Raw genomic sequence first — 25,140 nt, 5'->3', positions numbered from 1 at the left:
TTTGTTTGCAATCCTATCTGCCTTGAAGTTAGCTTATAGTCATGTATTCTCTAGCATCTAAACTTGCCTAAATTCTGTACTCGGATGTCTGCCCACTATGTATATTTTGACCATCTTAAACCTACTTAGTCTACTATGTTTATGCACACATGAGTTTCCTATGTATGTTGCTTGCCCATGTTCATGCACTGCTTTGAGTTATTGTATTAAAACTCTTGGGATACTTATTCATGCCCAGAATTTGCTCGACATTATTTTTCTATGCTAAGCCATTCATGCATAACTTGCTACTTGGTCATGTCTGTATGAACTCTGAACTCTTCAAACAAGCATGCTACTCTACCATTTGTGAACCCCAATCCTCATTATAGTTGTTTGTTTTACTACCATCATGTTCTGTAGACTCATGCCTTCTAATGCTAGGATTACTCGGGTTTAATGCCTAGGGAATCTTTGATATCAATTTGTATTAAGTACTTGTTCACTGACTAGTTGTGGTATTGAGTTTGTGATATTGTTGACCCTAAGCTTCTGTAATAGGTTTCCTTAGTAGCATTTCTACTTGCCTTGAATCCTTATGTTCTTCTTGAGAAAACTATTGTGGTATATACCCCAAAGGGAAGTCTATTGACCATGTCATTATCATTTGTTAATCTTCTTAGAACTAATCCCTTTCCTTAACTCTCATGCTGAGTTTCTTGCTTTGTGGATTCATGTTGCCCATAACTAATCCGGTGCATCTTAAGAAGTCTATGCTTTGAACTTATTTGTTAGTTTGAAAGCCTCACTTATGTGCTCATTGTAAGGTCTTTGTACATGTGCGTCCTCTCACCTGTTAGATGTCACCCCTAAAGTGATACTTAGAAAATCTTTCTGCTGATTATTGTAATAATAGAAAATCCATGTGTCTTTGCGTGGGCTCTAAGCCATTTGAATGACGTTTCTTATGACCCCATGTTCCTGTTATTTGTTAATGGGTAAGCAAGACAATTGTTTCATGTTTGGGGCCTGGCTTATTGGGCCGTGTATGTTATTGGATCTGAGCATTGGTCAAACAAGCTTGCGAGCCTGGGTATTGGGCATGTTTGATATGGAAGAGTATGGTTGGTGAAGGCCCAGAAGAGCACTGCTGGGTTACTTTGTACTTATGCTGGACCTGTAATTGTTGTATTTGGGCTTGTAATAGCCCTATTAAGTTCATATTTGTTTTAAACTGGGCCTATAATAATTTTTAAACAAAAAATTGGGGGCATTAATGAATAGGGTAGTTGGGGTATTCTAATACTTGCATGAATGGGTAGAAAATATGCCTATAGGGTCTATGTGTTCTATTTGCTATTATGTCCAGCATGCCTTGTTTGTTTTGTTAGCTTGTGTTGTACACTGATAGGAATTACGCACACACTTAACTTGTCAAAATATGCTACACTCATTTCCATGTCTGTTATTCAACGCTCCTAGATAATATGCATATAGGATACAATAATGTAATACCTTTGCTAACCTAGATACCCTGGCTATAAGGTTTAATAATTAATCAACTGCTTCATGCTGCTTTTGTACAGCCTCACTTAGATAGCATGCCTATAGGGATAAAGTATTATAAAATTAAGTCTAATTGTTAGAAATCCTGCTTATAGGGTGTTTATTGACGCTACTAATCATGTGTTTTCGAACTACCTCACTGCCTAATTATGCGACTATTAGAGATCATGTCTATACGGTATTGTCACCTGCCTAAGACGTATACCTATAAAATCAGTGCTGGCAATTTAGAGTTCTGGGATTGTTTTGCATTACCTTATTATGCAAACGATTAGAAATCATATTTATATGACTTGTAACGCTCTAATTTGCCTATATGTTAGTCCAGAAATTACATCACTGCATGTATAATACTGGAATTATATAGAAATTATGCCTGCAGGACTTAAGGATTCTAATACATCTTAATTATGTCTGCTGCCTAACCAAAAATCAGTTTGCGTGCTTTCGTGCTTATGTGTGGAGGTTAACTTGAGCCTTTTATTTCTATTGTACGTAGTCCTATCTGTTTTAAATGTCGCCTAGTTTTATCATTTTTGAGCAACCTAAGTAAAGTCTAGAACCACCTGATAGTAGGTCCAAAGCCTCATGGACCATAGGCACGGGACGAGTAGTGCACGCATACGGTACGACTTAAAATTGAATTAGAATGCCTTTAAGTAAACAGCTTTAACATAGTAATCGGGTAGCAGGAGATGATAGTTTGTGCTCGTTGAATAATACGAGCAACCTCCACCCTAAGAAAGTTGCGAGGTATTATTTATGTTACACGGGGTGATCCTTTAGGCTAAAAAACTTAGGACTCCCCTCCTCCTATTTTATGTGCGTGTTATTTACACTTAGTCATTCAACATAGATCAATATAGTTTGTACTTTTGTAGTTATTAAGACTTGTACCAATTCTCATATGTTTTAATAAGACTCTACAACTTCTGAATTTTCCTTCTATTTATTTGATCACCTAGCTTAATTACATAATCCACAAAGTCTAAAGTTCGACCGAGAGCCACAGTTGTGGACCTCGAAGAGTGCCTAATACCTTCTCTTTGAGGTAATTTGAGCCTTTACCCGATCTTTGGTGACACGGACTAGTCAAACAGAGTTATTCGCAAATAGGTGCTCTAACGTACCTTAAAAATTATTAGGTGGCGACTTTTCTCTTTCAATACCCATTTAAAAGAGTTGTCATATGTCGAAACCCGCTTTCGCGAGAAAACGGAGCGCGACAGCATGGCGACTCAGTTGGGGATATTTAGGTTCTTACTATAACGAGTTTTATTCTTATGTGGGATTTTTGGGTTTATTGTAATTATTGTTCGTTTTTTCTTTACTTCTTGCAACGTACCTTCCTTTCCCTTTTTCTTTATTTTTTTGATTTATAATTATGTTTTCCATGCACATCCCCTCGTTATTGTTTCATCTATATCGCATATTCCTTTCCCCAAGCCTACTAAATTGTGTATCGTATCTAATTGTCAGTTATTTTTGTCTCCTTCCATGTATCTCCCTTTCCCATTCTCTTTAGTTGCTTCAATATCAGATTATGTTTGAGGATTATGCTACCTATATTTCTTTTCCTTTCCCTTTTTCTTTCTTATTTACTTTTATTTGCTTTGTTAAATTTCGTTCTTATGTGCTTTCTTATTATGCAAAATTACGTAGCTATGTGTTATCACTTTCATGAGCATGCTTTCAACATCATATTTCACTCGTGACTATTATGAACATAGCGGAGCCTGATGAGTGACCGCGTATTCCAAAATACCCTTAAATTGGGAAAGTCTTATTAGCGAAAGACTAGTCGATCAGACGGTCCCGTGCCTTCCCCTCTCAAGTTGTCCACTTGAGAGTATTTGTTAGACCCTTAGAAACCTACTCTATTAGAGACTAGCTGCATGCATCATGATTGAACCTAGGATAGATAAATACCCTTGGCATATTAAGTCCATTTAGATAATCTTGCCCAAAGGCTAAAGGGAGTTTTACAATCCCGAGTGACAACTTCATACTTTATGTGCATTATTTGGAGAAGCATGTTTTAATATGCTAACTATTTATTGTCTTAAGCTAATCAAATTTAGGAGGGGTAAGATTAACTTATTCAAAGCATCCTTATCTCTCTTGCCATCTCCGGAAAGGTTTATTTATACATTTATATGTGTATCTATCTTCTCTCTTACATTATCTATATTTATTCGCTTGCTATTTATTTCAAAGTACTCATGACATATTCTTTCAAAATCACTCCACGCTTAACACAATCAAGTCGTGAACATTTCTTAGACTTATATTCTTAGGCTCAAATAATGCAAATCTTGGGCCTGAACAACCTATCTTCCCATTCCACGACCATAACCTCCTATTTTGCTTAAATGAAGTATTACATTCATTGTTTACATAAAAGGACTGGTCTATCATTATCATCAGTCGTAGTTAATGGCGTGATTTATTTGTCAAGGGATATTTCGTCTTAACTGTCCTTATGTAGGTATAACTTTTTAAAAATGAGATTACCCTTCAATTGTCACTATCCTCTATTCAACCCACTCCAGATCATTATTCGGACTTTTTGGTCTAAGTGGCATAATATTCTATTTTTAAAAGATAGGGCATTTTGCTTGTTCATACAATCAATCTCTATTTTGTTAAAGTAATTCAACTCTATCTTAGCAGTCAAATGTGGCCTAATAGTTTTGTTTCCTTGCGTATCTTGCGCGTCTTTACATCCAAGGCATAACATCCAAAGTCCAAGGAGGTTAGACCCATGTGTTTGCTTTTAGCACTTTGTTTGCTTAACTTCAGAATATGCGCCTGAATCTTAGGTCGTTGGGACCTTCCCGAGAATCGCAGTCTTAATGGTCAATACCACTTATTCTCTACGCTATTACTCTACCAATCTCTACCCACCCACCCATGATACTCTTCTAAAATTATTTTGTCTAAGCTCGATCTTGTAGTCACACTCTGTCCTTTTGGAGCATTCACCAGGACTTCAATAGAGGACTATCCTATCATATAGATCTTGCACTCTCAAGTGATTTTATAAGTTTCAAATATGAACTATCTTTTGACCCAAATTTCTGGGGGTACGTAGGTAACCCATTATTGCGTTCAGTCTCATTATAACAAAAACTCCATTTCCCTCCAAAGACGAAACCGGGGAAAAGATTTTGAATTTCCTCAAAATTTGGGATTGCATCATCAAAGTATTCGAAAAGGAATGATAGGTACAACATCGTCAAGAATTTCTCAACAGGCATACACTGCAAAGCACGATGACCACTACCTGCATAGGGATATACACCGCAAAGCACAAAGTCTTCACCTTCATAAAGCTAATAATTGCTTTTTCTCATTTACATAAGGCTAACCACTGCCTTCCTCTACTTGCATAAGGCTAAACACTGCCTTCTCAATATTTGCATGAGGTTAAGCTCTACCTCTATTCTTGCATAAGGCTAAGCACTGCCTTCCTCTACTTGCATAAGGCCAAAAACTGGCTTCTCATCATTTGCATGAGGATAAGCATTGTCTTTCCCTGCATGAGACTAAACATTGTCTCCATATCTTGCATGAGCCTAAGCATTGCCTCCAGTATTGCATAAGGCTAAGCATTGCCTTTCCTTGAATGAGACTAAACATTGTCTCCATTTCTTGCATGAGGCTAAGCATTGCATCCATTATTGCATAAGGCTAAGCATTGACTTTCCTTGCCCGCAACTAATCATTGTCTCCCTTCCTTGCACGAGGCTAAGCATTGTCTCCATTCCTTGCACGAAGCTAAGTATTGCCTCCATCATTGTAAAAGGCTATGCATTTCCTTTCCTTGCATGAGACTAAGCATTGTCTCCATTCCTTGCACGAGGTTAAACATGGCATCCATTGTTACATAAGGCTAGGAATTGCCTTTCCTTGCATGAGACTAAGCATTGTCTCCGCTCTTTGCATCGGGCTAAGCATTGCCCTCATCTCAAACAATACTAAACCTAGTCGTGTCTCGTTTTCGCATACGACTGAGCATCACATGCTTCCTTTATCAAGCAATCCATATTACCACATACTTGTATCTCATGGGCTGAAACATCGTCACATTGTCCGAAGGCGTCATAGTCCAAAGGTACCATCCTCATAGCCTGATGACATCATGCCATGGACGGAGGATGTCTCAAAATTGAATATCATTATTCAAAGGCGTCATAGTCCGGAGGCACCATCCTCATGGACCGAGGACACTATTCTATGGCCTGCAAATCCCTTATAATACACTTCATGGCCCAGGACATCATAGTCTAAGGACATCATCCTCACCGTCCAAAGACAACTCTCATGGTCCAAAGGGAATTTGCATCATGGTTACATTTTTGCAATCACCCGTATATATTCGCATGCATTGTGTTTTAAGTTTTTGCAGGTAACTCGGGAGGAAGCAATTCTACAAGCAAGAGCAATTCTCGCTCCGATTTCCGTTCACAACATTCACATCCTTCAATCACCTCAAACGTACCCGATGATCAACAATTGATTACTTTTTGTTCTATAGCCGTTCAAATATCTTCCTCGTACATTTGTAATGTTCATTTCACATTTATAGCTCCACCTAAAATTATCTGTTACTTACGACACTATCCTACCCAAAAGAACCTTTTTGAAACATACGACCACTCTTATAATAATTCCATCGCTTTCTTTCGTCGTTAGATCCAGAACTACATACGGCCTGATTCCCATAACACCAGGGACATGTAGGAAACTCAAAAACCAGGGTTCGGCCCCCATGTTTGTAAAACACATCATTCCTCACTCACTTCGAACAAAATTGGTCATCATTTTATTTACCCGACAACTCTTTCATCATTCCCGGGTAAAGAGGGGCAGCTGTTGATACCTAATTTTTTACTCATATTTTTCAAATAATATATATACTTTCAAAATATCATTTTGCATTATTACTTAATTTACAAGTGTTATATAAGTACTCTCTATAATTTTTCATTATTTTTAAGGCTTTGAAATTGATTTTCTTCAATTTAAGTTGTTCAAATATTTATTAATTACACCTTTAAATTATTTTTCAATGACTTAATCATCAAAGTTATTATTTTCATCCACATATATGTTTCATAATATTTTACTTGTTTTTATATAATTATAATTGTATTTTAAAGCGATTTTACATAATTTTGCAATAATAGCCTATATTCTGTACATAATTGTATTTATTATATTATTTATACTAAAATAGTATTTCTTATATTTTTATAATGTTGAGATGTTAGTTTCAAGCATTTTACTACATGAATAATATTTTACTATTTATTAGTCATTTTTTATAATTATGTTTTTGTTAATTCCTTCTACTTAAAATCCAACCCAATCCCAAGCCAATTTTCTGACCAAATTAATGGTCCAAACACCCCAAACCTTAGCCCAATCTGCCCGGGACCAAACAAAATGACCTTTTTATTCCAATCCGGTCGGGACCCGTTTATTCAACTCGCCCCACATCCACGGGTCGATTTTCAATCGTTGAACCCTAACTAGGGTTTGAAATTCAATCTCTTCCTTTGTCGACTCTGTTACTGATTGCATGCGATATTTTCTTTACTTATTTACGTTTAATTGATTGTTTTCATTGTTTGTTCATTCAATTTCAACACCATATAAACCCCTCCCCTAATTCCCCTAAACGAACCTTAATCAATGCTATTCTCTCACTCTCCTTCACTCTACTATTTTGAAATATGAGACCTTGGCCGGCTGAAAGCCAAGGCCACTGGAATTCAATTGTTGCTCCTTCTCAGTGTGAGCATTGCCCGGGGTTCATTCGAGACCCTTGGGAACACTGACGCACCGAGTTTCTAGGAGTCTTGCTGTTTATTGCTAGTTGATTTACTGCCGGAGCTTAATTTCCTTTATCGTTTAATTTGCAACTAGTGAGTACCTTGACTCTTAAATTTCTACGCTTAGTTGTGGTCATGACCTGAATACCATGCTTGTTCGAATTTTCTGAACCTATATAATTACAATATGTTGTTACCTTTATTTGCAATCCTATCTACCTTGAAGTTAGCTTATAGTCTTGTATTCTCTAGCATCTAAACTTGCCTAAATCCTGTACTCGGATGTCTTCCAACTATGTATATTTTGACCATCTTGAACCTACTTAGTCTACTATGTTTATGCGCACATTAGTTTCCTATGTATGTTGCTTGCCCATGTTCATGCACTGCTCTGAGTTATTGTATTAAAACTCTTGGGATACTTATTCATGCCCAGAATTTGCTCGACTGTATTTCTCTATGTTAAGCCATTCAGGCGTAACTTTGGTCATGTCTGTATGAACTCTGAACTTTTCAAACAAGCATGCTACTCTACTATTTGTGAACCCCAATCCTCATTATAGTTGTTTGCTTTACTACCATCCTGTTATGTAGACTCATACCTACTAATGCTAGGATTGCTCAGGTTTAATGCCTAGGGAATCTTTGATATCAATTTGTATTAAGAACTTATTCACTCACTAGTTGTGGTATTGAGTTTGTGATATTGTTGACCCTAAGATTCTATAATAGGTTTCCTTAGTAGCATTTCTACTTTCCTTGAATCCTTATGTTTTTCTTGAGAAGACTGTTGTGGTATATACCCCAAAGGGGAGTCTATCGACCATGTCATTATCATTTGTTAATCTTAGGATCACAATTCATGTCGTGGCGCTTCATCTTTGGATCACAATCCATGCGCGCCCTGGGGGATTGGCTTAGGACATGTCTTGTCCATAGCCCAAGACTGAGCATTGCTCCCGCGTGCACAGCCCAATCCTCAAGCTTGACACTCATCTAGTGCATCCGCAACTATCTCGTGCTTGGCTCGGGTAAGGCAACCCTTAGTCCTTGGCCATTTTCATGTGGGTCTTTCGTGCCATGCCCATACATAGCCCTCGCGACACGCTTCCATCCCGAATAGTGCAGTGTCGCCCCACAACTGCACGTTTAGGCCAACGGACCCTTGCTTGCATGGTTGAACCCAAGCCATGCTTACAAGTCGACACACGATGCCTCTAATATAGGTGCGTCAAGTATCCAATTGGCACGGAGGTCTCCTTCCAACATTCGGCAGCCCGCGGGGCTGGCCCTCCTACACATCGATCCTCCAGTGCCTTTTTGGTGCCCAACGCTAGCCCGAAGGCGTCGCATCATCCATAGAGTTCCCTAACTCGTATGGATACCTAGGACACTCCTTTGAGTTATCCAAGAAGGCCCTTGAGGTTGCCCCCAAGGTATCTTGTTCAATACGGCTTGGTGAAAGCACGTATGGGGAGGCAGGTCGGAGCTTTCATCACCTATACCCCCCTTATATATGCTTAAAATTAAAAAGCCCAAGTTGCCCGAGTAGACAGATCTATGTAGAACAATCAGAAGAGCCTTTTCTCACCAGTTTTTGGCCGAAGTCACAACCCCAAAGTGCGGCTTGTGACATCCTCCCACACTCATTTTGTCATCATCCCTGATGACACATCATGGCCTATGACATCCCGGAGTCTGCCCCCTCAGGTATGTACTTCGTGGCTCCCTTTGTCTTGTGGGTTGTACTTCCTCGGAGTCCTATCTCAAAAGGAGTCGCGCCCCTTGCACTTCTCCCCCAAGTATCTTCCAAGCATGCCTCTGCACTTCACCTCCTTTCGGTGTTCACTTGGAAAGTGCCTCCGCACTTGCACCCTCTAGTGTATAACTTTGTAGTTGACCCACACTAGTCAATTACACCATGACCCTCACGGACTTCATGTCCGTTTGAAGCTTTCCCTTCACAATTAAGCACATTAACGTGATCTTTGGCGCGACTCTAGTAACTTAATCGCTCACATAATCTTCAAACGCCCTCCGTCATAGCTCCCATAGATTTTCCTTGCCCTCATTACCTTGAATCTGTGTTGGCTTCCAAACTCAGAACTTCGCCCTTATGCCTCTTGCATAGGCAGGATCCTCCCACACTCAACGTGGAGGATACTTCTTAGCGCTGTCATCCCACTTGGCATTCGGCCAGCTCTTGGGACGACTCTCGGTGAGTACTACATTCTCAAAGTCATAGCATCACCACATTCCAGAACAAAGCTCTTTGTTTTCCAACTGTCACTTCCTCATCAAGTACCCAATGCTCCCGGTAGTACGTCAATACTCTCCCTATATACTGGTACTCTCTTGGTCTTGCTAGCACGGCTTCCCGGTTCAGTAGTGCCTCGCACTTGAACTCTCAACGGTCTCCGATCATTCGGCGTACCCCTTTACAGAATGATGACACCTTCTAACTTGGAAATCTGCCCAATTCTGAATCTTCTCTATACCCTCGAATTCATCTCCTCACCTTGGCAATGCCCTCAGGCAGTCCAAAAGTCTATCCCATAGGGAAGACACTCAACTGATGTATCGCACGCATCCTTGGCAAGATCTCCGCTATGATCATGTCGAATGTTTATAGTCCATGGCTCCCACTCTTTGCAATATGGTTGCATGACCTGGCAAACATGGCCTTCTCTTGACCATACGACTCATCGGCATATCACCTTATTCAGTAGCACCCTAGACTTTCGAAAGAAAATGGAATCACCCATTTCTTTTTTCGACCAGCAGTATCAGGTTCTCGATCTCTGGTGGCATATGAACATCAATCTCTGCTTTGACATGATCTCCGCACTAATATCCAAAATGCACTAGCCATCTCCACCTTTGCCTTGACATTGTGCCATGGAATAGTATGGCCTTAATCAGTACATGTCACGGGCATGTTCCCTTACGCTCGCCAGCGGCACCGAGTTCATGTCTATAGGGTACTGTCACCTGCCTAAGACGCATACCTATAAAATCAGTGCTTGCAATTCAGAGTTCTGGATTGTTTTGCATTACCTTATTATGCAAACGATTAGAAATTATATTTATAGGACTTGTAATGCTCTAATTTGCCTATACGTTAATCTAGAAATTACAGTGTTGCCTGTATAATACCGGAATTATATAGAAATTATGCCTACAGGACTTAAGGATTCTAATACGTCTTAATTATGTCTACTGCCTGACCAGAAATCTGTTTGCATGCTTTCGTGCTTATGTGTGGAGGTTAACTCGATCGAGCCTTTTATTGCTATAGTATGCAGTCCTATCTGTTTTGAATGTCGCCTAGTTTTATTATTTTTGAGCAACCTAAGTAAAGTCTAGAACCACCTGATAGTAGGTCCAAAGCCTCCTTGACCATAGGCATGGGACGGATAGTGCACGTGACGAGTGTCTGGCATATATAAAATTCTGACTCGTACTCTGTCAAATTATAATATAGAAAGATGTCGAACCCACAGAGATTGGTTTATCTATTCTACAAATGTTTCTTGTTTAGTTATTATTTGAGAAAACCATAGAGAGTTGAGTGGTCAATTAACAAACTAAGAATGCATGAATAGAAAAATAGAAAATATTTTATTTTTCACAAATATAATAAAAGGTGTTGGGATCCTGACTTCACTTAATATTTTAATTATATAATAGATATACTTATTCTTCAATTTCTATTTCTCACAAATGTATAAATGCCTCTCTCGATTACATTTATATATTATTACTTAAGTTGAACAATTAATTGTACTCCTTTCGGTTATACAAATTAATCAACAAAATAGTAATATTCCAGAGTCAGAAATATATACTTGAACTAAAGCATACACTTTTTTAGTAAGTCCCTTTCGGTTTTCCTACTTGTTATAACTGATTACTACAATATTTGCCTCTTTCGACTACAAATAAGTGTAAAATCAATTTTAACATATAAGAGCTAGATGTCACTAAATAGAAGTTAACATCTATCAATACCAAAATTTACTATATTACTTCTTCCGCCTCTTTCGATTACAGAATTAGTAAGAAGTTAATATGTAGTACGAAATAGATAGATGTTACAAATTAAATGACACCTAACTATAAAACAGATAAGATTTAAATAAAAACCTTCAGCTCAGACATGTGAAATTGAGGAATAATTTACTATTATATAAAAAAAAATATTAAGATTCGTCATTCTCCCAACACATGATAGGCTAATCCATACTAGAGCTAGTATTGCTAATGAAAATATTCTTGTCCATTAGATAAGAAAATAGAAAGAAATATTCAGAAAGAATAATTCCCCCTATTTAATTAAAAGCAAGATATAGAATAATTTTCAAAGCTAAAATTTATTAGGAACTAGAAACAAAAGCCACAGTAATAACTGGGCAGAAATTCAAAGTACTGAACAATTGACTGAAATGAAAAGGAAAAGCTCTTAAATGGATTCAGTTGTCTACTGAGCTCTCCTTCTCTCGACACCCCTTCCGAATTTCTGAGACGTCCATTTTATATCCACTCCATAACTAGTTATGCTTTGGTTATGAGTTTCGTTATGGGTCTGTTATGAAAGTCCCGATTCGTACATTGTCTTCTTGGGCCTTGTTTATTTACTCCATCACAGCTTACTTTTCTCCTTTGGTGCGCTATTTCTTAAAATCTTCCTTGATTCTACATCACTTATTTTGCAGTCTTTCCTACATAATTTACTAAAAGTTAGGGAAGAATATGATAATTTCTTTATTTTTATAGAGAAAATCATATATTAAAAATCAAGTAAAATGCACTTATCAACACGCACAGGGTACGACATAGAATTAAATTAGAACGCCTTTAAGTAAATAACTCCAACATAGTAATCGTGTAGCAGGAGATGATAGTCTGTGCCTGCTGAATAATACGAGCAACCTTTACCTTAAGAGAGTTACGAAGTATTATTTATGTTGCACGGGGTGATCCTTTAGGCTAAAGAACTTAGGACCCCCTCCTCTTTTTTTATGTGCGTGTTATTTACACTTAGTCATTCAACATAGATCAATATAGTTTGTCCCTTTGTAGTTATTACCGATTCTCATATGTTTTAATAAGACTCTACAACTTCTGAATTTTTCTTTCTTTTTATTTGATCACCTAGCTTAATTACATAATTCACATAGTCTAAAGTTCGGTCGGGACCCACAGTATTGCAAATCGAGGAGTGACTAACACCTTCTCTTTGAGGTAATTTGAGCCCTTACCCGATCATTGGTAACACGGACTAGTCAAACAGAGTTATTTGCAAATAGGTTCCCTAATGCACCTTAAATATCATTAGGTGGCGACGCTTCTCTTTCAATACCCATTTAAAAGAGTTGTCATATATCAAAACCCGCTTTCGTGAGAAAACGGGGTGTGACATCGTCAATGTAAACCTCCATTGATTTTCCTGTTAGTTCATCGAACATTCGATTTACTAGGCATTGGTAAGTTGCACCAGCATTTTTTAGTCGGAATGGCATTACGTTATAGCAGTAGGTGTCGTACTTAGTGATGAAGGACGTTTCTTCCTGATTGCCCGAGTCCATCCAAATTTGGTTGTACCTGGAATAGGCATCGAGAAAGCTGAAGATCTCGTGGTCGGTCATCGCATCAATCATGCAATTGATGTTGGGCAGAGGGAAAGAGTTCTTGGGGCATGCCTTATTCAAGTCTTTGTAGTTTTCACACATTCTTAATTTATTCCCCTTTTTAGGGACTACCACTACGTTTGCTAACCAATTCGGGTATTTAACCTCCCGGATGGACCCTATTTTAAGGAATTTAGATACCTCGTCTTTGATGAATGCATGCTTGACTTCGGACTGAGGCCTCCTTTTCTGTTTGACCGGGTGGAACTTCGGATCCAGGCTCAGCTTATTTCTCTTGCGGAATCCCTGTCATGTCAAAGTGGGACCAAGCGAAACAATATATGTTAGCCATAAGGAATTTAATGAGTTTTTTCCTAAGCTCGTGATTTAACCTCGTGCCCAGGTATACCTTACGATTGGGCAGATGCTCGATCAATATGACTTGCTCCAGTTCTTTGACCGTTGATTTGGTGGCGTCGGAATCGTCGGGGACTATGAAGGATCTGGGAACTCCGTAGTCATCGTCCCCATCTGTCCCCTGCTTCTCCATTTCGGTCGGGGCCGGTGTCAATGATTGCTATTTGTTCCCTCCCTTGGAGACCGAACTCGGATCCTTTGGTGTAGAAAGTGTGGATATCGGGACCACCTCGTTGACCGTGAACATCTCCTTTGTGGTCGGTAGTTCTTCGTAAATTGTTTTAATCCCTCCTGGCTTTGGGAATTTCAATACCTGGTGAAGTGTCGAGGGCACTACCCTCATGTTGTGAATCCACAACCTCCCAAACAGAGCATTATATCTCATATCTCCTTCGATCACGTACACTTTTGCTTCCTGAATGGTTCCGGCGGTGTTCACCGGTAGTGTTATCTCTCCTTCAGTGGTCTCACACGCCATATTGAATCCATTTAGAACTCGGACTGCGGGCATAATTTGGTCTTGCAGACCCAGCTGCGCTATGACTCTCGATCTGATGATATTGGCCGAGCTACCTGGATCAATTAACACACGCTTAACTCGAGATTTATTTATGAGTATAGATATTATTAGTGCATTGTTGTGTGGTTGTACGATGCCTTCAGCGTCCTCGTCACTGAAAGATAAGGTTACCTATGGCACGTAATCTCGAGTCCGTTTTTCTCTAGTGATGGACACTTTGGTGCGCTTTAACATCGGCCCCCGGGGGACATCGACTCCACTAATGATCTTGTTAATGACGTGATGAGGTTCCTCTTGTTCGATCTGTTTACTAGAGTCCCTCTCCTGAAATGGTTTTTGGCTTGATCGCTCAGGAACACTCGGAGATGTTCGTTGTTGAATAACCGGGCTACTTCCTCTCTCAATTGTCGACAATCTTCCATTCTGTGGCCGTGAGTGACGTGATATTTACACATTAGGTTGGGGTCCCTTTGGGCTGGATCGGACTGTAGAGGTTGAGGCCACTTGGTGTCTCTGATGCGTATGATTGCAGATACAATGGCAGCAACATCGATGCTGAAGTTGTACTCCGATAAATTTGGCACTTCCTTAGGCCTGATGGGCCCGTCGAAACCGCTTTTGCTCATGAGTCCCCGGTTATTTTGACCTCGATCGCTTCTCCTTTCCCTTTTCTTGGGGTTTTGTCCGGACCCATTACCTTGTCGGTCTCCGTTGTATGGTTGATACTAGTCCCTATTTGATCGAGGTTCACGATCAATGTCTCTTTTGGACCAGTCAATAGCTCTAACGGGATAAACGGACCCGGAAGGGGCCCTAAGATGATCATCTTCAACCCTAATTTTGATTGATACCGATTATGTTCGTCGGCCCAAGTTACAGTCGGATATTCTATCAGATTTTGCTTCAACTGCTGTGAAGCCAACGAGCTTCGAGTATTAAGTCCTTGGTGAAGGCCTGAACGGTCCAATCATCTGCAACGAGAGGCAAGTCCATTCGTTCCATTTGAAACCGGAACACAAATTCCATGAGCATCTTATTATCTCTCTGTCTCACTTTGAAAAGGTCTGACTTCCTGGTCTCGACCTTGATGGCCCCGACGTGTGCTTTCACGAAGAAGTCTACAAGCATAGAAAACGACTCAATAAAATTAGGGGGTACGTTGTGATACCATATCATAGATCCCTTTGACAAAGTTTCCCCTAACTTTTTCAGCAGGACAGACTCGATCTCATCATCCTCCAAGTCGTTCCCTTTGATGGAGCACGTGTAAGAGGTCACATGCTCATTTGGGTCAGTTGTTCCGTTGTACTTAGGAATTTCAGGCATGTGGAACTTCTTTGGGATTGGCTTCGGAGCAACGCTCGGAAGGAAAGGTTTCTGAACAAACTTCTTGGAATCTAGGCCCTTCAATATCGATAGCACTCATGGGATTTGGTCGACCCTGCAATTGTAAATTTCCACCTTTTTGTAATTGGCTTAGATTTTCTTTTCTTTCGATTCTACCCGTTTATTCAGTTCCTCAAGCATTTTTATAATTTCAGGGTTAGCCCCGGGTTCAGCTTCACTCGGCCTCACAGTGATTGGTTCGTTTTTGCGAGTGATTTCCGGGACGGCTTGGGCTCAACTCTGTTGGGGGGCACGGCTTTGGTTCTGCAGTTAGGCTATCGCTACATGTTGGGCCTTTAGCATTTCGAAGATCACTTACAAGTTGATCCCATCTCTTTCACTATCGTGTGTATTTTGGGATGCCAATCGGACTCCCCGGCGGACGTTGTTCTCAGGATCAGTAGGAAGATTCGCATTGATGGCCACATGTGAGTTAGCGTCGATTGGGTCCGCGACCGGAACTCCGATGGGATCGACAGGTGGCACCTCGTTCCTGGGTACCATATTTTTGTTCTCGGCGTGGTGACCGGACTTAGCATTCATATTTAGAGGTGCAGATTGGGAGTTCGACATTTTGAACTTTGACCTGCAATTAAAGACATTTCAAAGTACAAGTGTAAAATAAGGTGCGTTATGGAAATTTGTATCAAATTACCACTATTATCCTTAACCCCACGGTGGCGCCAAACTGTTTACCCTAAAAACGGATAACAATTAAATTTTTAAGTGGTTTTAAGGATACGCGGATTAATTCGATACAAACGATAAATTGCGTTAGATTAAACAAAAAAAGATATAGTAAATTCAAACCACGTGAGTAGGACAATTCCAGCCTTGATGAAATTTCCACTCTCGATTCAGATTCACAATGGCTAGTACTGGTGAACGAGAATAAGAGCTATGAATAACAGTGAAAATAATAGTGTATTGCTTTAGGATGCGTGTTACAATGTGTTCAATAAATAATCAGACCCCTTTTATATAGTAGGAGAATCCTACTCTAGGTACAATTCCATAAAAGGTAAAAATCTCCCGTTTAACTAATTACTAGATTTCCGTCGGTACGTGCCGAGATCTACGCCGTGATACTCGGTTGGTCACGGGTATTACAGCCTTCTGTTAATCGTGTTCGATTGCCCAATAATGCTCACTGAAGTCCTTAGGAATTTAGACCGATCCCAGGGTCATGGCCTCGATATACTCGAGGGCGGGCGTCGTGCCCCCGGTGCCTGACTCGACGAGTCCCTTACCTTGATTCTGGTTCCTTGTCATCGCATTCCTTGCTCGATTTATTTTATCGAGAACCGGGTCGGCTTATGGGTACGGTTTCACCCGTATACACCAGTATAATATGATAGAAATCAATTTTTTTACATATGAAATCCAGCAAAATATGTTGGAATTTCATAATGTGCTGGAATTCCAATATAATATGCTAGAAGTTTATATGCAGGAGCTCCATAATCGAGCATATTATACAGGAACTTTTTGTGTTTCAGCTATTGTATTTTTGTCTAGATTTATCTCCGCATAAAATAGTGCTATTTTTTAATGAATTTGCAAATACTGAATATTTTTCTATTAAATATTAGCTACAGGGGCGAACTCATGATTTTTAGAGGATGGGTTCAACAAGAATCGATCCCTGGTCCCTACGGAAAATTTTCAGCTACTTAACCAGTGAACCAACACAATAAATCTAACCAGGCTTCACAAAGGTAGTATTTAGACAAATTATATGAATATTACACATAATATACATAATTTTTGTCTAAGACCATGGGTTGACGTGAATCCTTTGGTAGACCATAAATTCGCACCTGACGCTAGTCCATGCTATTTTCACATTCTTTCACTCAAACTTGGCCCAAACATATATTGGGTGAATTTGTTGTGTCCCATAGATTTTACTTTATTTTAAATTGTAATGACCCGAACAATTTTATTCCTAACCTATCCATTTGAACACCCACCCAAAATACTTGGAAGGATTACAATAAATTCCTAATATTATGGTACTATATTTTTACTATGCAGGTAGTGTTCGGACAAACTTAAGCATATTATTTACTTGAGTGTATTATTTTATTAAGTAACTTTATTAGTGTTTGGACTAGCTTCGCGCACTCAACTATTTTATTTTATTTTATTAGGTATGGTTACTTTCTCATATTTCTCGACTGTTTCATTGGTTATTTGTTACCTCCCCTAACAATATAGTTCTTTTATCTTTTACCTCTTTGATCCCTTGATCACATTGTAATTGAAAAAGTGACTTCTTTTTACCACCGTGCCATCTTCAAGTAGTCAATTTTTGGTTTTCAATGGTCTTATTTCTGCTTCTTTTCCTTTTCAAATTGTTCACAGTATGTTACTATTGATATAAATATGAAACAAGTTATAAAATGCAAGGCAAACTAACATGATTCCTCCCTGGTCTGCATACAACCCCACTACTGCTTTGCTATTACTTCACCTTTCCTCCCACATTCCTTCTTCCGTTCTTCACTTCTCCCCCCATAAAAGCAAACACCCAAAAACCAGATAAGTAAAACTCACATTTCTTCATTTCAATGGCAGAAATAACAACAGTACTGCCAAGAACCTATCAATGTTAAATGTAAGTAATGGACAGTACTCGTCACTGAAATTATAGAACCAATAAAAATTAGATCTCTCATCCCTGTGTATATATTTTATACACACTATGTACATTTATATATATAGAAAAGAAACAGTCAAGAAACTGATGGTTTCAAGAATATATCAGTAGCTAGAGCTAGCAGTACACACACACACTATATATATATATATATATATATATATGAAAAAACTCCATCTTCATCCTCTTATCATAACAGAAATACTAGTACTATAGTACTATCCAACCCACCCCCACCCCCACCCCAACCTCCTCCATATAGTGCTCAGGTGCCCCATTTTCCCTCTGTGTTTTTGTCATGTTTTTCGTATGTTAATGGTACATATTAGTTGCAGCATTAGCAGTATTCTAATCTCTGCTTATCTCAGCTTAATCATATTCATTATTCAATATCATCACTTCCTTATGAGAAGATTACTAAAATCATTCGTACCAACAACTCATCACTGTCTTCTTCTCCACTCATCATCATACATTAATCATAGCAAAAATCTCAAATTTTTTCTTCCAAATCGTCTCACATGGGTACGCAACATGGCCACGGGTAGAACCGTGGTGGGACCCACGAACAAGAACAAAATCGTCGTCGTAATGGGTGCTACTGGTTCTGGAAAATCAAAACTCTCTATCGACCTCGCCACTCGTTATTTTCCTAATTCAGAAATCATTAACTCCGACAAAATCCAAATTTCTAAAGGTCTCGACATTACTACAAACAAAATCTCAATGTCTGAACGTCGCGGCGTATTTCACCATTTACTCGGCGAGTTTTCGTCGGAGTTTTCTCCTTCTGATTTCCGGTGGGTTGCTTCGGACAGAATCTCAGACATCATCAATCGTAACAAGCTCCCGTTAATCGTCGGTGGGTCCAACTCATTCATCTACGCTTTCTTATCAAACCGGTTCGAACCGGGACTCGACGTTTTCAACGAATCGAACCCGGTTCAGTGTATATCAAAAGAGCTTCTTTATAACTGTTGCTTCATTTGGGTGGATGTTTTAACTCCGGTTTTGAATCAGTATTTATTTAAACGAGTTGATGAAATGATGAAATCCGGGATGTATGAGGAATTGGAAGAGTTTTTTGAGAAAAACGGATTTTCCGGTGCAAACTCAGCGAGTCGACACAGCGGGTTGAGAAAGGCAATAGGGGTGCCGGAGATGGAGAGGTATTTTCAAAAGTACAAGAATTGTACGGTAGAGGAGAAATGCAGGTTGTACGAGGAAGCAGTGAGGGAAATAAAGGAGAACACGCGGCAGCTAGCGGAGAAGCAGATATGGAAGATCCAACGGCTGAGAGAAGCTGGGTGGGACCTACAAAGAGTTGATGCCACGGAGGCATTCACGGCGGCGATGACGCCGGGAAATACCAAGATCCCGGTTCCGGCGACGGAGATATGGGAGAAACAAGTGGTGAAACCAAGCGTGAAGATTGTGAAGCGTTTTTTGTTAGAGTGAGTAGGTTTGGTTCTACAGCTATTTGCCAGCTCCTCTATTTCTCCCCTTCTTCTTTCTCTTCTTTTTTTTGTTTTTTTAAAACAAATTGGGAAAAGACTATCCCTTTTATTTTTATTTTTTTGGAGTAATTTTATGGAGAAAAAATTTGTAATGAGGCTTTTGGGGGGGGGGGGGGAGGGGGTTCTTTGGTGATGGGTTGAGGACAAAGGGAAGAGTGAAGTGGCGACCAATTTTGGCGGCTTTTTTATTTTTTCTATGCTAACTTTTTACATATGAAAACATACTAAAAATTGAAAGAAAATCAAGAAACAGTCTTTTCTATTTCTCTTCTAATTCCTTTTTGCTTCTCATTATCTCTTTTTTTAATTATGTTTTTTGATTTTAAAACCGTGCATGATATAACCATAAGGATTAAGGTATCTCGTGGAATAGTTAAGACGTGTGCAAACTATTCTGAACATCAACTTATAAAAAATATATATATATAACGTTAGGGGTTGAGATGATTAATTTCTTCATTTTGGTGATGTAAAAATTACTTTTCTTTATTTAGTTAAAAAATTAACTCAAATAGTCGTACTTCGTATACAAGATTTATTGCTTAATCACGGTTAATTAGATATTTATTTTTATTGCCCAAATTTACCTGTTTATACTTCTAGGTCTTAATTTGTTTCTCTTTTTTTTTTTTTCTCATTGAAGCTCGTTAAAATTGGTATAAACAAAATTTATTTATCTAATGTTTGGAAATTATATCAAACAGGGGTGGATTTAATCTAAAAGTTATTAGTTTTTGTGAACCCAATAACTTTTGCCTAGATTCTGTATTTGTATTAAAAAGTTCATCAAATAGATAAAAATATTTAGCTCGGAACTTAGTTTATTAGTTCGATTATTATTGTATATTTACTTGAGATCATCGTAGGAACTCGTAAACTTAAAATTTTGAACCTGTCTGTTACCAAACCTATCACAGATTATCATCTGCTAAGTAGTAATATATAGTAGAATCAATATACTTAATAAAAGTATAACAGTAGGAGTACTGGTGTATTTCTATCAGCAGCAAGGAGGAATTAAAGATTTCGAAGGTTTGGACCAAAAAGAATGTAACTTTCCAAATTTTTAGATTGAACTGAATTTTAAGTCTAACGGATCCTAAAATCATTCTAATTCTGAACATTTGCTCTTTTAGTATAGTATTTTTTTTGTTGTTGTTTTGGAGGTGGGGTGGGGTGGGGGGATATTGCGGAGGCTGACAGATGTCGCTTGGGTTTAATAGGTTAGAGCATAGCCATGTATGTGAAATTTCAGTAAGTTTTCAATGTATATTAAATTGAGATTGAGATGAAATTATTGTTGTACAAAGTAATCTCAAAGAAGATGAGAGTACTAAATAGCTTATAAACTCTTTCATATGGGACAATATCACACGAAATAATATATTAAATGGGGGTATATTTTGACAGATTTGTTCATCTATAACACTCTTGACTTAAATTATCATATTGTATTATATATCAATCTTGAGTCGAGGGTCTATCGAAAACAATATCTCTACCTCATATAGGATATGGGTAAAGTCTGTATACGCCCCACTCTTCCTAGACTCCGCTTGTAAGACTATATTGGTTTGTCGTTATTGTTGTTATTTTTGCCGTGTCTATTAACAAAGGGTTCAGCATGCAATTAAAAAGCTTTATTGTGAAAACTCAAGTGAGGGGGACCAGGACTCCACCTGAAAATTAATCTTTCTTGTGCTATCACTTTCTTGGTCAATCAAGAAAATGGAATTAAAAAACCAGTTAGATAATGTGTTGATCCACAAGAACTCTTAGTTTAGTGATTAATTGGATTTTACTAGTAAGTCGTTGTTATTCTAAACTTTGTTATGGTATATTCATAATTGATTGGCTCGACGGTTATAGGAGGAATTTTGGAGTAATAATAAAGTTGTCTCGGTAATCTATAATACACGTGTATGAGCCGTGGAAGCAGTCATTAATGCTGGCATTAGGGTATTCATACTCCTCGGGTCCGGGCTTTCTCCGGACCCTGCATAAACACAAAATACTTTGTGCACTGAACTGCTTTTTTTGGCTCGACGGTTACAAGGATCGCAATCTCTCGTGTCTCTTTCTGCATTTCCTCGTATGCCAAATGAAAAAAAATGGATGGAAATGACAGCCAAATATTATACTTTTGTATGGACCAGATATTATCCTCTTACTATTGCTTAACTAAATTGACTTTAACAATCACAAAAATATCGATTACTGTACGTATACTTGTAACGATTGAATTCATATTCCTTTGTTAAAAAGTGATCGCTAAAAGTTAAAATCATTGTAAGTTGTAACATAGAACATTTATCAAGAGTAAGTAGATGTTAGGATTAAGCATTTACCATCATGCTAAAAGTTATAGCTGATAGTAAGGGCGTAACTTTATTTTTTAACCAAGTTCACCAAGCAAGCACAATGTTCGATCATGACTCCGACTCGGACCACCCCAACCCCCTTTGAGGACCTTGTTGTAAGCAGGATGTTGGCGTTACCCAACAATAAAGAAGACAAAATATTTGGTTGCACGTTCTCAGTTATACACTTTAAACTTTATGGTTCGAGGAATCCAATATGAAAGATTTATTTGGACTTTGGTCTCTCTCTTCACTCCCCATTAATGGTCATGTCCCCTCTCACCTTTTTTGCGCCACCACCGACGGTCACCTGACACACGTAAATGCCGTCCACTTTACATTTTTTTCTCTCCTTTCCTCTCTCTCCTTCCTCCTTCCCTTCCACCCTTCTCCTCCCTTTTTTATTCCTCACCCCCTCCCCTCCCCCTCCCCCCCCCCACACATTATCCTCTTCTATCCCTCCCCCCCCCCCAAAAAAACAATTTAACTTTGTTTTCATCCCCTCCCTCGCTCTTTCTCCATTTTATCCTTCCCTTTTCTTTTCATTTTTCTGACCATCCCCAGTTCGCTCCGCCTCTCTTCCTCCATTTTCTTCTTTCCCATTCTTTCAAGAAGGTTACGGCGACCCAGATATAGGCCAAGGAGCATTGTCGCTGCTCTCCAGATCGCCTCTTTTTTCCTCTTGTAGAGGGCCCGGCAGCTGTGTGCAGGTACCAACTCGACGGTGACGACCAGCGGCAGCGGAGGCGTGTGGCAGTGTGTGGAAGGCCAGAAATTGACACAGGCATGTATTGTAACAACGCTTTGTCATCCAAATCAATAATCCAGGTTCTACCCACCCGGAGTTGGTACCTCCGGATATCTTGTCTTCCTTTGTTTTCCTTTCCTGCGAGTTACATAATTGCATTAGTTAGTTTTAGTACAGTGCCTATTTGTTTGTCTGAAATATTGTTTGGTGCCTTATCTTTTAGTAGAATTCTTATTTGCTTACTTGTAGTTTCGTTTGGGTTCTTAAGCTTTCGAATTCGTAGCTTATATTCCTTTATTTTCGCTATTTGGTATTTGAGTGTTAGTGATTATTTAAGACCACTTAGACTATAGTGGCTGTGGTGAACGATGGAAGAGTAAGGTCATGTCCTCAGGGGTGGCGGGGGCAGGGACTAAGGGCGAAAAAGGGGATAAGGGAGCCTCCAGGATGAGAATTGGGTCCTGTAACATAGGGACTTTGACAGGGAAGTCTGTAGAGTTAGGTAAGATTCTTCAGGAGAGGAAGATCAACATAGCATGCATCCAGGAAACTAGATCGGTAGGTACGAGGGCTCGGGATGTGGACGGGTTTAAACTTTGGTACTCAGAAGGCACTGGGGACAAGAATGGGGTGGGTATTTTAGTTGACAGGGACCTCAGGGAGCTCATGGTTGAGGTTAGGAGGGTAAATGATAGATTGATGAGTATTAAGATAGTAGTTAGGAGGGTTTATTGTAAACGTCATTAGCGCGTACGCTCCTCAGGTAGGCTTGGACTAGCAGGTCAAGAGACAATTCTGGGAGGATTTAGATGAAGTGGTACGCGGTATCCCACACATCGAGAAGTTGTTCAATGGTAGGGATTTTAATGGTCATATTGGGGCTGATGCTAGGGGTTATGACAATGTGCATGGTAGGTTCGGCTTTGGGGATCAGAATGAGGGGGGCTCCACACTATTGGATTTTGCTAGTGCTTTTGATTTGGTGATATCTAACTCGAGTTTTCCGAAGAGGGAGGAGCACCTGGTCATCTTCTGGAGTTCAGTAGCTAAGACCCAGATTGATTACCTCCTCTACAGAAAATGTGATTAAGGTTTATGCATTGATTGCAAGGTCATCCCGAGTGAGAACATCACGACCCAACATAGACTCCTAGTAATGGACCAAGAGATCAAGTGGAGCAAGAGAAAGAGGGCGGTGTGCAGGCAAACTAAGATCAAATGGGGTCATTTGACTAAGGACAGAGCTCAAGAGTTGGGGGAGAAGTTTCTGGCTGTGAGGGCCTGGGAGAGTAGAGGAGATGCAACTAGTATGTGGGCCATGACTGCTAATTGCATTCGGGAAGCTGCGAGAGAGGTCTTAGGGGTTACGAAGGGTTATCCACAAAGGGGATTAATGGTGGAATGGAGAGGTCCAAGGTATAGTGAAAGCAAAGAAAGCGGCTTCTCTGAAACTAGTAGAGAGTACAGACGAGGAGGAAAAAGGGATGTATTGAGAATGTTATAAGAAGGCAAGAAAAGTGGCAAAATTAGCGGTCACAGCGGCTAAGACCGCGGCGTTTGGGCGTCTATACGAGGAACTCGGGAGCAAAGGCGGAGATAAGAAGTTGTACCGGTTGTCCAAGGTGGGGGAGATGAAGGCCCATGACTTGGACTAGGTGACATGTATTAAGGACGAGGACGACAGAGTATTGATGGACGAGGCACATATTAGATGCAGATGGCAGATGTACTTCCATAGACTGTTGAATGAGGAGGGGGACAGAAGTATTACGATAGGTGAGTTGGAGCACTCCGAGAGTCGGCGGGATTTTGGTTATTGTAGGCGTATTAAGGTGGATGAGGTGGAAGGGGCTATGCGCAAGATGAGTAGGGGCCAGACGAAATCCTAGTGGAGTTTTGGAAGAACACAGGTCGAGCAGGTTTGGAGTGGCTCACTAGGTTGTTTAATATAATTTTTAAGATGAAAATGATGCTCGAGGAATGAAGGTGAAGTACAATGATTCCATTGTACAAGAACAAGTGTGATATCCAAAATTGCAATAATTATAGGGGTATAAAGTTGTTGAGCCACACTATGATGATTTGGGAGAGGGTGGTGGAAGTCAGGATGAGGAGGAGTGTGTCTATTTTCGAGCACCAGTTCAGATTCATGTTGGGGCACTCGACTACGGAAGTTATTCATCTGGTGAGGAGATTAGTGTAGCAGTATAGGGAAAGGAAAAAGGACTTGCATAGGGTATTTATCGACCTTGAAAAGTGTACGATAAACTGTCAAGGGAAGTTTTGTGGATGTGTCTGGAGGTTAGCAGCGTGCCGGTAGCGTACACTTGGGTGATTAAGGATATGTACAATGGTGGTAAGACTCGGGTGAGGATGGTAGGAGGAGACTCGGAGCACTTTTCAGTTGTGATGGGGCTGCACCAGGGATCGGCTCTTAGCCCATTTTTATTTGCCTTGACGATGGATGTGCTGACGCGGCACATATAGCGGGAAGTTCCATGTTACATGCTATTTG

The 25,140-nt window shown here is 39.6% G+C and overlaps 1 protein-coding gene across 1 annotated transcript; it reads left to right on the top strand.

The window, feature by feature from the left end:
* The first annotated feature begins 18,255 nt into the window (after window positions 1–18,255).
* On the top strand, window positions 18,256–19,609 carry LOC107816040 (adenylate isopentenyltransferase-like). Its single transcript, XM_016641717.2, has one exon. It carries the CDS (start codon window positions 18,310–18,312, stop codon window positions 19,456–19,458), a length of 1,149 nt encoding a protein of 382 aa, XP_016497203.1. The 5' UTR covers window positions 18,256–18,309; the 3' UTR covers window positions 19,459–19,609.
* Window positions 19,610–25,140: the final 5,531 nt, after the last annotated feature.

Source organism: Nicotiana tabacum, chromosome 24 (genome assembly GCF_000715075.1).
Source record: "Nicotiana tabacum cultivar K326 chromosome 24, ASM71507v2, whole genome shotgun sequence".
NCBI lineage: Eukaryota > Viridiplantae > Streptophyta > Magnoliopsida > Solanales > Solanaceae > Nicotiana > Nicotiana tabacum.
Note: the sequence above shows the minus strand (reverse complement) of the source record. Positions and strands in the feature narration are given on the sequence as shown.

Excerpts from the sequence above, each read along its gene's own strand:
- LOC107816040 (XM_016641717.2), top strand. The coding sequence starts at position 18,310 with ATGTTAATGGTACATATTAGTTGCAGCATTAGCAGTATTCTAATCTCT.